This window comes from Rattus norvegicus, chromosome 9 (assembly GCF_021556685.1).
Source record: "Rattus norvegicus strain SHRSP/BbbUtx chromosome 9, alternate assembly SHRSP_T2T, whole genome shotgun sequence".
Taxonomy (NCBI): domain Eukaryota; kingdom Metazoa; phylum Chordata; class Mammalia; order Rodentia; family Muridae; genus Rattus; species Rattus norvegicus.
Window position 1 is genome coordinate 76,583,588 of NC_141542.1, and position 14,803 is coordinate 76,598,390.

Sequence of the window (14,803 nt, forward strand, 5' to 3'; positions counted from 1 at the left end):
CTACAGGTACACACATCAGTCTACAGGTACACACATAGACTGCAGGTACACACATCAGTCTACAGGTACATACCTCAGACTACAGGTACACACATTGGTCTACAGGTACACATGTCGGTCTACAGGTACACACCTCAGACTATAGGTACACACATTGGTCTATAGGTACACATGTCAGTCTACAGGTACACATCAGACTACAGGTATTTATCAAACTACAGGGACACTTTAGACTACAGGGACACACATTAGTCTACAGGTACACATCAGACTACAGGTACACATCAGTCTTTCTCAGGACCTCTGCTTGTTTCTTGTTAGTTTTGTTTGAGACTGAGACTCACCATATGACCATGGTGGTCTTGAATTCACAAAGCTCCACCTGCCTCTCTCTCCCAAACCCTGAATTAAAGGCCTGTACCACCATGCTGGCAGTACCTTCGTTTTTCTGTGTTCTGTGAACCATGACTATCTGCCAGAAGTCCACATGCTATGTGTGGTCCTCAGCCATCCCACACTGGCAGGTGATAGAAACTTTGAGAGCTGGCTGCCAACAAGGGTGTAGCCCAGTAGCTGGGCACTCACCCAGCATGTTCAGGCCAGCTCTGCACACACAACCTATAGTTGGGGCCCCATGGAAAGGGGCCCCTGGAACCCAGCCTTTGCTTCCATTTTGGTCCTGGTTTCTAGGAGGTAAGCATGTCCCTGTCATGATGTACTATGGCCATGTGCAGAAGCAGTGACCAACTAACCGTAGACCAAAACTCTAAACCATGAGCCAAAGTCCAGTAGAATGCCAACTAACAAATGTACAGGAAGAAGGAAACAGGAGCTCACCATCCAGGCTGAGGGTGTAGCTAGCAGGGTATCCAGCATGTGGAGGCCCTAGGTTCCACCCCCAGAACCACAGAGGGAAGGAGAAAGACAGGAAAGAAGGAAGAGGGAAAAGAAGAAAGATTACAACTCAGAGTACAATAATAAATAATAGAAATAGAGATTATGTAAGAACTAGTAATGATCAAGATGTGACCTCATCAGATGTGACCTCATCTATATCCTAGCTCTCAGGAAGTTGAGGCTGGAAAAGCAAGAGTTCAGGGTCAGCAGGGCTACACAGTGAGTTCCCTGTCTCCATTGAAAGTATTTCAGTTCAGAATACAGAGCAAGGTATGGTCTGCAGGAATTATGCTTACCTAATGTGACAATATTTTGCAAAATCTACTCAAAGAACACATGGGGACACTTTATTTTTTAGTTGCTCTATAATGCAGAATTTATTGAAAGCTTATAAAGTATTATATCATAAAAAAAACTGGAAGTCTGCCCAAAAAGTATATGGATGACTATAAACCACAGAAAAATATGAATTTAAATGGATAGTAGTTAGATGACTAATGGGGAAGAAACAAATCTGCTTAGAACACTGAACAGACGTGCTCTCCTCTCCTCAGGAGAACGATCTGTCCTTACAAGGCAAAGCCAGCATCAGCAGGACAAACAGCCTGAGGTTATGATACTAAATGAAGTGCCCATCACCAAAACCAAAGATGTATCATGGGGTTTCAGAAGCAATGCCTGGGGTTGGGGATTTAGCTCAGTGGTAGAGTGCTTGCCTAACAAGCGCAAGGCCCTGGATTCAGTCCCCAGCTCCGAAAAGAAAAAAGAAAAAAAAAAAAAAAAAAAAAAAAAAACAGAAGCAATGCCTGCACCAGGGAAGCTGGGTGTCAGCTGGCCAGTGTCTGTGCACACCCGTAATGCCACAGAAATTCAAGATTACTTCCTGGGTCTCTGGCATTCTTGCCAACAGGAGCCCTGCAACCTGAGCATCTTCTGAGCTGGGGTAGTTCACTGATGGGGCATATTTACCACAAATGAGGCCTGATTCTCTTCACACTGTAAGACAAAGTAGTCCTTTCCTAAGTTCTTCTGAGTGTCACTGATTATTGATGCAATGGGGAAAAGAGACTTACATTTTAATTTCTTTGGATGCTGTGAAGGTACTGGCAAGGTATCTGAGTGTTCTGATCCCTCTTGGGAAGCCCAGCCTTGGGGAGGGAGGAAAGACAGAGAAACAAAAAAGAGTAAAAAGCTGGATTCTGTTGTGTGTGATAGTAAGCACTTGACTAACCAAGCTATCTTCCCTAGTCTGTACCTTTTAATTGGAGAGTGTAGACCACTTACGTTTAATGATATTGAGAGGGGTCTGCAAATTTCTACACTCAAGTTTTCCTGGTTTGTCAGATTGCTGTTTTTCTTTCTTTACTCTATTTATAAAGGGTTACTGGTTTATGGTTCTAGGCATGATGGACTAATATTGTTTAGTCTTACTTTTAGGATAGTCAACAAATCCTTAATGGTTATTTAATGACTTCACACATGTCTTTAGTACAATATGAGGTTTTACTATAACATACAACACATTGACTGAAGCTGGGTGCCATGAGAGTTTTTCAGAAAACAGTATCTGGGACACGAGATACAGAGATATAAGCAAAGCTATACTGTAAATAAGAAAACAGGAAACAAATCACTTAAGTTCCATAGGACAGGACACCATATCCATGTGTAATAGACAGAGCTCGCGAATTGGATTAGAGTCCACAACTCAGACTCATATCTGAGCTCCTGAAAACTGCTGAAGAAGCAATGGTGGCTGGGACTGGCAGTGCATGTCTTTAATCCCAGCACCTGGGAAGCAGAGGCAGGATGATCTCTGTAAGTCCAAGGCTAGCCTGGTCTACAGAGTGAGTTCCAGGACAGGCAGGGCTACACAGAGAAACCCCTGTCTTAAACCTACCCCCAACCCCCAAAATGTAAGAGTGTGCTGACATCGAAATCTTAGAAAATAACCAGAGAAGTGTGGAGGAGCTGAGATTGAAGACCTCTTGGACTCTTGTAGCACACAGAACCAAATGAAGTTCTAAGTAGAGTGGCAAGGGAAACAGATGGGCTCTACTTGATAACCAGCACAGACACAGGAGCAAAACTATTCCCAATGTGAAGCCCTGGATGCCCTCTGCTCCCCCACCCCACCCTCGTTTGCTCCAGTGTCTTCCACTCCTGCCTTTCCCTCCTCCCCCCGCCGCTTGCTAATTCTGAACCTGCAGAAAAAAAGTACAAGTTTTGCTTGGGGCAGTGGTGGCATCACTTGACCCAGGAGTGGGTCAGTGGATCAAATGTTGCAAGCCAGACCCTGGACCATTCAGTGGGGAACACATGGGTTTGGTGAGGTATTAAGGAAACGCCCCCTTGTTTCAGACATGCTGACAACTCTAATATGGATCAAGTTGCTATCTTTCCAGTTGATTGTTGTGACTGGAGATCTTATCTAGTAATATTGTCATTAAACTCTATTTCTCCTGAGTCTAGTATCAATAGCCACAATAGTTGCGTTTAGCAAACACAAAGCACACATCCAAATGTTTCAACACTTACTGTTGAAAGCTCCATCAGCATGAAGGCCAAGGTCAAAAAGCCGTGAAGGAAGGAACTGGGAGGAAGAAGTGAGAGGCCCGGGTCCTAATGAAGGCTCCTGGCACATGAGGCTGGGGCTCCCACAGGCGGGCTGGCATTCCTGTGTACATTCACTAGCACGTGAAGAGGTGGGGCTTAGGAGACTGCTCAGAAATGAGAACTCCTTCTCAAAATCATCTCCTTCTAGTGAGTCTCTAGGCAGAGCGCGTGCAACTGCTGGTTGGGAACAGAAACAGCAAGGGTTTGATTTCCTTTTGAGGAAACGAGAGCAAGACATGGGAAAACTATTTTTTCCTTTATGATATTAATATAATTTTAAAACTATATTGGTTAGATGTCTATAATTATTCTACTAAAATAGGATTTAGGTCAAAATGGCCATATAGCATCTAAACAAATAGTGATGAATATGAATTGGTAATAAACTACTGCCTATGTAAGACAAGACTCAGAGACCTAGGAGAAAGACACAGCTAGTGCAGTAAGGAGCAGACAAGCAGACAAGCAGACAAGGAGGGGAAGACTCCCACACAAGCAGCACAGTGATGCATTAACACTGGCACTGTCTTCCCATGTGTGCTGCACATCATGGAAACTGATACTTGTGCACATAAAAATGCAGCGAGCTCATGAATCAATGTGCTTTGATTACGGTGAAAAAATAAATTTAAAAGAAAGCAAAAGCCAGGCAGGGGTGGCCACACCTTTAATCCCAGCACTCAGGAGACAGAGGCAGGTGGATCTCTGTGAGTTTGAGGCCAGGCTGATCTACAGAGTGAGTTTTAGGACAGCCAGGGCTACACATAGCACAGAGAAACCACCACCCCTCTCAAAAAAAAAAAAAAAAAAGCCAGAAAACAACAATGTTCTTTTACTGATAAATTCTAAATTTTAGCTGAAAGGAGAATAGACTTCCCCAAACATTCTAATAAAAATATTTCATAATCCATCAGAAATTAAATGCCAAGAATGAACTGGTCATGGCTCAAATACAGCACTGTTAATACCTGGGTAACTGTCCACTATCTAGCCAGTCATTTTATGCTGTCACAAGGAAACTCTCATATAGATACTACTGTTACAAGGAAAGTCTCTCATATGGATACTGCTGTTACAAGGAAAGTCTCTCATATGGATACTACTGTTACAAGGAAAGTCTCTCATGTACTACTGTTATTAGGGACTTCTTCATGCCTGAGCTAACCATTAATCCAAATCTGTTATGTTCTACACTTCAGTGTTCATGGAAACTAATCACAACAGCAGCCCGTTAGAACTGCTTTGTACAGATTGCCACAATAAGCTTGGATCCAAGATCTCCCTGGGAACTGGCATCATACTTGGCAGGAAGAAACATGTATGTGGGTTGCTGACATCCTAGTTGGCAAATTGGGACAGGAATACAAGTTGCCTCACCACAGTTGAATAACTGGACCAAAGGGAACTGGATAAATGTATAACAAAGACATGCTCCTAAGGAAGTCCCCTATTCCTGAAACCTGATTGGTGGGATAACTTGGCACAGATGTCTGTGGATCTAATGCCTAAAAGCTCTGTAGGATTCTGGATTGGGATCACAGTCGAGCTTCTGAGACTGGACTGCATCCGTGATCAATCAGTCTTGGAGTGTGCATTTGATAAACCAATCCTGTTTGAGGTCAGTGTCTGAGTAATTGTTTGTGTGGTGATTCCCAGACTTCAAAAAGTACTTTAACTACTTTATCAATAGAAGTAACAGAATCTTCACAGGATCTTGCCTTTCATGTAGCTAGTAAAAGTCCCAAGACTATTCAGGATATGAAAAAAAAAACAAAAACAAAAACAAACAGACTCAAACATTTACTTAAAAGCCCCAGAATTCAGGAGGAACTGAGTTATGTACCAAGAACAGCCCTCTCTTGCCAAAACCATTCTAGCTGGAAAAACCCAGTCTCATTTGGAGGGGCTACCTTCCCAGGAGTCAAAAGGCGATGATCACACAGTCTGTCCCTGTACCTAAGGCTACATTCCATGACTATAGTCAGGCAGAGGTTCCCTTTGTTCTGCTAGACCCTGCTCATTGGATGAACAGAGCCCTCCCAGTTGAGGTGGGCTAGCAGGGAAGGAATTGTGGAGTTTGGTTGGAGCACCCCACTAGCAAGAAGCAAGAAACCCTAGTGTAACACTACCTGCAGGGTTTACAGATTATAATTCTATCCAGGGCAGACCCGCCCTGTAATCTCACTGGATGAAACCAGGTTTCTTTCTTTCCTTCCTTTGTTTAAGATTTATTTATTTTATGTATATGAGTACACTGTCAATGTCTTCAGACACACCAGAAGAGGGCACCAGATCCCATTACAGATGGTTGTGAGCCACCATGTGGTTGTTGGGAATTGAACTCAGGACCTCTGGAAGAGCAGTCAGTGCTTTTAACCTCTGAGCCATTTCTCCATCCCTTTTTTCCTTCTTATTTGTTGTTTTGTTTTTGTTTTGTTTCTCAAGACATGATTTCTCTGTGTAGCCCTGGCTGCCCTAGAACTTGCTCTGTAGACCAGGCTGGCCTCAAACTCACAGAGATTTGCCTGCCTCTGCCTCCCAAGTGCTGGGATTAAAGGTGTACACCATTCTGCCAGCTTGCTAGCTTTTTTAAAAACTGAGTTTGTGTGTGTGTGTGTGTGTGTGTGTGTGTGTGTGTGTGTGTGTGTGTAATGCTCATGAAGATCTTAGGACAACTTCAGGGAGTAGGCTCCCTGCTTATAGCATGTGGTTCCTAGGGAATAAACTCAGGGCCATCAGACTGGATGGCAAGTGCCCCCACCAGCTGATTCTCAAATCCAGCCTTTTACATGCTTGTACAATTACAGTGACTGAGCCACCCCCAATCCCTGTCTTGCTTTTTAATTACTATTTTTTTGTGTACAGGCATTTCGCCTACATGAATGGACATTCACTATGAGCATGATTCGTGTCCATGGAGGTCAGACTGCTGAAGGTGACAGTAAGCAGAGCTGTGCTCTGTCCCCTCGTCATTGACCAGTCCGTGGCCCTGCAGAGGAAGTGGCAGTTTAAAGCCAAGGCTTAGCTTCTAAGACAAGAATGCCACTGGTGCCATTGCCCCTCTGTGATCCAGCTCAGTCCCTGACGTGAGTTTCCTTAAGAGGGACCAGGAGACCACAGAGGAGAGAATTAAAGTTTCCTCAGAGGTGAAGGCTGTGGTAGGAACCCCAGGAAGAAGCCTTTTTACTGAATGTATAAACTTAACCATGGCCAGCCACTTCTTTGCTGGCTGGGAATCAGAACAACTTACTGATTCTGTAGAGTATTCCTCCGATAGAGCCCAAGTGTGACTAGCTTGGTCTGAGGAACAATTTGTTCTGTGGCATTACTGATGTCAGGAGAACCATCAGCTGCAAGTGAGTGGGGTTGACCAGCCGGGTGTGGTCAGAGAAAGATTTCAAAGCTCTGAAAAAGCTGCCACCACAGGGTGTCTGAACCCTGTAAGGCGTCCTATCCTGAGATGGGGAGAGGGGAAGACGAAGAATAGACCCTGTTAAATTAATTCCCATCTAAAAATTAAGCAAATAATAGGTGGGATCAGCAGCCAGAGTTATTAAGACATTTACAATATCCAGTGTTCAGCAAATGTTGCTGTGCAAGATTGTTGTACTGGCAAGAAGGCAAAGAGGGGCTGGAGAGATGGCTCAGTGGTTAAGAGCACTGACTGTTCTTCCAGAGGTCCTGAGTTCAATTCCCAGCAACCACATGGTGGCTCACAACCATCTGTAATGGGATCTGATGCCTTCTTCTGGTGTGTCTGAAGACAGCTACAGTGTTACTCACATACATGAAATAAATAAATCTAAAAAGAAAGAAAGGAAGAAAGAAAGAAAAAAGCTAGAAGCCTTGTGTGAAATTGACTAAATGTCACATTTGATACTAAGACTCTCAGTCACTTAGTATCTGGAGAACTAAAGAAATCCAGGATAAGAGAAATAGGAGACAGAGCAAGATGGTGGCCAAGAGCACCTGGAGACTGAAGCGGGCATGAGGGGATCATGAAGGGATCCTTCCTACAGATGCTGATTTGCAACATTTCTCATACTCTACCCTCCCAAGAGCCAAGGGCCAGGGCAAGGCTGCAGTGCCTGGTGCTAGAACAGTAAAGACTGAAGAAGGCAGGAAGGCACTTCTTCCTTCAGGCCTCCTCCAACTCCAAGGAAGACACCTGCCCTGTAGGAGGGAATAAATTAAGTCCAAGTTTTATCTTGAAATCTAGTACCAGGCTCTCTAGGTGAAATCCAGACAGGGCCCCACAGCCCCTACCCCTCACAGCACCAAAGGATGCCTAGCCCTCAGCCAGATGGCCCAGTAACTGTCACCAGCCCTTCCCACCCAGACATAAATACAGCAGGGAAGCAATCACAGGACCTGATATTAGAGCTTAGTACAGGGCCCACTTGGTGAGACCCAGCAAGATGGGCAGACCTGAGGCCCCTATCCTTAGATGCAGCTTCTTGATCTGCAAGGCATTATCAGATGAAGATCCCACCCCAGAGGGCTACATCGCTGTCAACATTACACCTGTGCCTACTTAACAGTGTTGCACAGGTCTCCGTGGCTGTGAGACCACAAAGGTCAAACCTAGCTTAGTGAGATTCAGGCTAAGTGACTAGTTTTACCAAGGTTCCCAACTTTGGAATTTGGTCGCTGGCTGGGATAGTCCTATGGTTCTTGTCCCTAGGCTGGGGCTACCTGGCCTTAATGAGCAGTCTTGCACCATAAGTTCACCACCAGCAGATGACAGTCATTTTGGTCCTACCCTGCTCTTCACCACTGTGCTGGTCTTAGGCTGTAGGATCCAATTGTAGGCCCAGTATTGCAATGTTGGTCACCATAGGACTACTTACACCATTTGTCCCCCAATGCCAGCCATCACAACACAGAAAACAACTCTCTGCTTGGGGAAAACAAGGAAAGTAGATGCCCTGGGGCTGGTGCCTCCATGTGACAACCCTGGAAAAAGGGAATACTGTGGTGTGTGACTGCAGGCCAGTGAGAGTGAGTGGAGTGTCTGGGCCCATCCAGGCCCCAGGTAGGCTTACGAGAATCAACGAGTCCTGATTGACATGATCAACTACAGATTGAGCAAACATAGGCTGGGGAAAGCATCTTTTAAAAAAAAAAATTATTGAAACAAGGTCTCACACGGAGTTCAGAACAGCCTCAAACTGGTGGCAACTGTACTGTCTCAGCCTGAAATTTCAAGTACCCCGTGGGGTACGTGAGCTCAGAGGGCAATCTTACATGAAAACTGAGGCAAACTTGGATGTAGGGCGCCATCTAGTGCTACATTAGTGGAAATGCCCACAGGCTCAGGGATTGCAAGCTGACTTTCTGGAAGGTCAACCGCAAACAAAGGCTTTCAATGTGAATACACAGTCTACAGACAAGAAGGAAAGACATCTCAAAGACAGGCAACTGGAAAAAATACGAGAACTGAAAAAAACAAAAAAGATGATACAGTATTAAAGAGTAATCATCTAGTCATACAGCACAAGGACGGCTTGAGAAGTTCAAGTAACTGAGGGCTTCCCAAACCTAGAGGAGGCTATCAGGATACAGGAAAGTCAAGGGACACCAGCCACTCTTATTTTTAAAAAAAAGGTACACAGTAAGCTCTCCAGCGCTAAAGCAAATGTATGTAAAGTCATCCAATTTTGCTTGGAACAGACTATACCACAGAACATTTACAGGTCATGAGACTGTGGCATGAGGTATTCACGGTATCCAAGGAAACCAGAGGTAGCCAAGAAAACTATCCCCATAAAAGCTGTCTTTAAAAAAAAAACAAGGGGTGGGGTTGGGGATTTAGCTCAGTGGTAGAGCGCTTGCCTAGGAAGCGCAAGGCCCTGGGTTCGGTCCCCAGCTCCGGAAAAAAAAGAACCAAAACAAAACAAAACAAAACAAGGGAGTAAAGACAAAGCTGGGGGAATTTCTCTCTACCCAGCCTGTCCTACAAGAAATGCTAAAAGTTCTTCAAATGGAGAGAGATGCTAAGGTTGGGTGGGGGCCAGTATGTTTTTAATCCCAGCACTCGGGAGGCAGAACTCTGAGTTTGAGGCCAGCCTTGTCTTTGGAGTGAGTTCCAGGACAGCCAGAGCTACAAAGAGAAACCCTGTCTCAGAGAGGGGGGGGGGGGGGAGGGAGAGGGAGGGAGAGAGAGAGATTCTCTAGTGTAAACACGAACATTAACTATTTGTGTCTCTAGTAATGCCCTAAACAACAACGTAAGTAAAAGCTCAGTAACTACACAACAGCAGTTATGTTGGGAGAAAGGCAATGCAAACAGGTGTAAAGTGAGTCCAGCACGGTGGCACCAACGGGACACCTGAATCTGATCCCAATAGAAGCAGGGAACCTATTGTCCTCTGACCTCCACATGTCAACTGTTGCATGCATGCACCCACATACAGAGACTCCCACACAAATAAATGTAAATTCTTAAAAAGTAAAAATGAAGGCTAAAGCCAGATGTGGGGTGTGTAGTTTTAATCCCAGCACTTGAGAGGCAGCAGATGGGTCTCTGGGAGTTCAAGGTCAGCCGGTCTACAGAGTGAATTTCAGGAGAGCCACAGCTATGTAATATTAAGACCCTGTCACAAATCAACAACAAAAAGACCCTGAAGGCTACAAAGGGGCATACCTTTGATCCCAGCACTCGGGAAGCAGAGGCTGGTGGGTCCCTGTGAGTTGTAGGCCAACCTGATCTACATAGAGAGATGCTAGCTCAAAAAAAAAATGACATCAAGAATTCACAATGGGCCTGGGTGTAGGTGAGTTGGCAATGTCTTTCTGAGCATGATCAAGACCATGGGTTCAGTGCCCAGTACCACATGAGATAGGCAAGACGGCAGTCTCTAATCTCAACTCTCTAGAGGTAGTGAAAGAAGGGTCTTCAGTTCAGTGGCATCTTTGGTTGTAGAGCCAGTTTGAGGCAGCTTAGACTGCAAGAGACCCTGCAAATGTAAAGGGTTTTAAAATTTTTATTTTAATCTGTGTGTATGAATGTTATGCCTATATTATGTATGCATGTATATATGCATATAGTCATATATGTATAAGAAACCCTTGTTTATAAGATGCTATTTTGTAATCATAACTAAACATTGATCACAAAGAATGAAAACAAAGTGTGAAATTATATACGCACAAATCATATATAAACATATATGCACATATAGCTATATATGTGTATGTATGTATATATACATACATATATACATGTATATATATGTATATATAACATGTACAAAACATTCACATATGTATATATACATATGTGTATATGTATGCATATACATGTATATATATGTGTGTGCGTGAGTGTGCACCATATGTGTGTCTGCTCCCTGGAGCTGGAATTACATCAAGCTGCCATGTTAGCTGCTGGGAACCAAACCCAGGTCCTCTGCAAGATCAATAAACTTCTCTTTAACTGCTGAGCCATCTCTCCAGCTCCTAGAGTTTTTTCAAAACTAGTAATCTCACATTTTATTTTCACTCTTTGAGATCAGTGTTAAATTGCTATGATTACAAAAAAGAATCTCATAAGCAGATTTTCTTTGTGAGTCTTAAGGTAATCCACAAAGCAAATGTCTGCAGTTGACACACCAAAAATAAAAAAAGACTGAAAGCTGGGCTGGAGAGATGGCTCAGCGGTTAAGAGCACCCGACTACTCTTCCAGAGGTCCTGAGTTCAATTCCCAGCAACCACATGGTGGCTCACAACCATCTATAATGAGATCTGCTGCCCTCTTCTGGTGTATCTGAAGACAGCTACAGTGTACTTATATATAATAAATGAATAAATCTTAAAAAAAAAAAAAAAGACTGAAAGCACACTGAAGGAAAATCATCCAAGCACAGAGGAAAACTATCAAGTTGGTATTAAAGCAGCATTAGCAAGGGAGGTCCTGCTGGCCCATGCCTTTAATCCCAGCACTTGGGAGGAAGATCCATGAGTTTGAGGCTAGCCTGGTCTACACAGCAAGTCCCAGGCCAGTCAGGGATACAGAGAGACTCCCTGTGTCTTAAAAGGTGGGAGAGATGAGCTGTAGCAAGACCCAACCTAGGAATAATCAATAAATGTAAATGAATTAAATTCTTCCATTAAGGGTCAGTGACTGGTGACTGAATGTATTTTTTAAAAGTCACACTTACATGTGGCTTAAAAGGAACTTGGTTTGACCTCAATCCTATTAAGGAGGAACAAACCTGAGGTGTTCAAAGTGGAATTAAAAGGTGATGTTTTAAATGCAATTTAAGCCAATCTTTTAAAACATTTATATCATCTGAAAGACTGACGCAAACCATTTTGACATTAAAAATGTGGCCATTTCAATTTAATGTATCTACCATCTTACCTGGTTCTCTCTCAAATCTCTCTTCCTCTTCAGACAAAGCTACCCTAAAGTAAAAATCAGAAAGTACAAAGATTTTGGTTAAAACACATTCAAGGTCCATAGCCCCCCAGTTTCATATAATTAAAATTCTAATTCAGGAGGTATATAAAATACTTACCAGGTAGATCAAATCCATAATGGAGTATTATTTCTATAGATCTGCACAGACTATAAAAATCCTTAATTTTCTTTTTGTTGTTGGTTTTGTTTTGTTTCGAGGGCAAGGTTTCTCTATGCTGGTTGTTCTGGAACTCACATTGTGAACCAGGCTGGTCTTGAACTCAGAAGAGATCTATACTTGCCTCTGCCTCTGAGTGCTGGGACTAAATGCCAGACTGCTGTTCCACCCCTCAGCTCCTTACTCTCATTTCTGACCTCTTATTTCTGTAAACACTCACTCAGACTCTGTCAGGATTGTAGGCTCTGGCCAAATATAAGGTTGACTATTCCTAATTTAGAAACCCGAAACTCAGAACTTCTTTATCATAGTAAGACTTGCTTTTATATACACACTATAGATTATTATCTCCATAGGCCACCAACATAAAACACATGGCCTCACACCAGTTCCTTGTGCCTATGTCTTCCTTTTAGCAAGGACTTCTTTTTTTTTTTCTTTTTTCTTTTTTTTTCGGAGCTGAGGACCAAACCCAGGGCCTTGCGCTTGCCTAGCAAGCGCTCTACCACTGAGCTAAATCCCCAACCCCTGAAGGCTATTTTAATATTTCTCTAAAGACACCTAAAGACCAATACAGTATCATTTAAAAAAGTAACTACAAAAATCCTTGCAGAGTAAATATAAGTAGACAGGATTGTAATGAAATGTCCAATGATAGTATACATATATGATTTTTCAAAAATATTTTTAAATGTATTTATTTATTTTATGAGTACACTGTATTTGTCTTCACACATACCAGAGGAGGGCATCAGATCCCATTACAGATGGTTACAATGCTGGGAATTGAACTCAGGACCTCTGGAAGAGCAGTCAGTGCTCTCCATCTCTTCAGCACCCCCTCACCTTACATGTCCTTTTTAAACAACTTAGCTTTATTCATGATTTTAATGTCAATATAAAACTAAAGGAAGTTTAATTTATACAAACAATTTCATACATACAAACATTTCATTCAGATTTCCCATAGAGAATATGCTTGGGATCACCATCTACTCAAGAGTTCCTGTTACTACTGGGCTGTCAGAGTTGCTGCTGTTTGCTTAAGTCAGAGTGAAGCAGCTGATGAGCATGGGAAAAGTCAGGGAGTGAATGAGCTGTGGGTGAGCAGGCTGTGCAGGGAGCAGGCCTGTGAGGAGAGCAGGCTCATGAGGGGAGCGGACTGTGCAAGGAGCATGCTGTGCAAGGGGACTGGGGGGGTTGGGGGGCGGGAGCAGGCCTGTACAGGAGCAGGCCTGTGTGGGCAAGGCTCAGTCTCAGCTGTGTCATTGTGAGATTGGTTTCTAACAGCTGCTGCACCTGGACCTGCCCGTTCTCCTCCTCTCCTGCTCTCTCCTGCCCCCCCCGCCCCCCCCCCCCCCCGTGTCCCTACTCCCGAGCCTCCCACCCTCCTGCTCTCCTGCAGGTCTGGCACCCTACAGTACTCAGGTCCTAATATGCATTGTTCCTCATGACAGAATCTGGATCGTCTCCACAAGCTGAGTGGATTTTTGTTTTGTTTTGTTTTTGTTTGTTTGTTTGTTTTGGCATTTCCTTTGCCTACCATGTTACTAGCAGGGAAAGATGTCTGTGTTGTTTGGGAAATGACATAGAATCACCATCCACTGAGCCAGAGAGGAGAGAGCCAATGACTTCTCCATGTGTGCCCTAGGGCGGCATCCTGGACTTCCACAGCACCAGAGGCAGCCTTTGCCTACTTACTTATTGAGGTTTGTACTAAGACAACTGCCCTCTGTTTGTTCTTCTTTGTCCTCTGCAGTGAGATTGCCTGGAGTGTCTTGTAGTTGCTAAGGATACAAAATTTAATGTTAAGTAGATTTTTTTTAAAAAATTGCTTTTTACAATCAAAAGAGAAATGAAAATTTCAGATACTTAGAAAACAGGAGTAGTTCTGAGCGGAGAGCGAGAGCTGTGGGAATGTGGGATGGTGTCATTTGCACTGAGCCCCATGTACACAGTTCTTCACCCCAGCCAACTGTGGAACCACACAGACACTGTGCCATGCCTTAGAGAAAGGTCATCACCCTGTGACAAACCCAAAGAAAGCTGCACCCCCACCTGTGCCACCATCCTCGTCACAGAACTAAGGACGATCTGTCTAGGTTCTGAGTAGAAGTTGGGTACAGAATGTGCCTAACACATAATACAGCATTTACTGAAGCATTTCTTTTTTAATATTATCTATTTATTTTTATTTATGTGAGTACACTGCAGCTGTCTTCAGACACACCAGAAGAAGGCATTGGGTCCCATTACAGACGGTTGTGAGCCACCATGTGGTTGCTGGGAACTGAACTCAGGACCTCTGGAAGAGCAGTCAGAGCTCTTAACCCCTGAGCCATCTCTCCAGCTCCTGAAGCATTTCTTACAGGAAAACAAAACAAAACAAAAAAAAAAAAACCCAAACTTTAATCAAGGGCAGCTTTGGGACTGAAAGATGTATCTCAGAAAATGACTTAAAAGACGGGAAGTAGGCAGGCTTGAGCCTTTGATCCTTTTCTGAGCACTATGTGAGTTCAAGGCTAGCCTGGTCTTCAGAGTGTTCCAGGCCATGCAGGGCCACAGTGAGACCCTGTCTCAAAAAGGAAAAGACTTAAAAAGGAGACTGGAGAGATAATTCAGCAGTTAAGAATATGTTCTGTTCTCCAGGGAAGCCAAGTTCAATTCCCAGTACCCATAGAGACAGCTTTCAACCACCTATAACTCC

General features: G+C 43.7%; 2 protein-coding genes across 42 annotated transcripts in view; one reads left to right on the forward strand and one right to left on the reverse strand.

The window, feature by feature from the left end:
* The window catches only part of Fam117b (family with sequence similarity 117, member B), a 110,115-nt gene that overhangs the window by 77,034 nt on the left and 18,278 nt on the right, over positions 1-14,803 (forward strand). The gene's annotated exons all lie outside the window — the stretch shown is intronic.
* Positions 1-14,803, reverse strand: part of Ica1l (islet cell autoantigen 1-like) — a 58,062-nt gene that overhangs the window by 5,250 nt on the left and 38,009 nt on the right. For 17 of the 41 annotated variants that reach the window (NM_199400.2, XM_087566214.1, XM_087566207.1 and 14 more), the window contains 4 exon segments: positions 1,971-2,045; positions 3,436-3,690; positions 11,880-11,923; positions 13,798-13,883. In NM_199400.2, the coding sequence (NP_955432.1) occupies positions 1,971-2,045; positions 3,436-3,690; positions 11,880-11,923; positions 13,798-13,883 (460 nt within the window). 41 annotated transcript variants of the gene reach the window in all.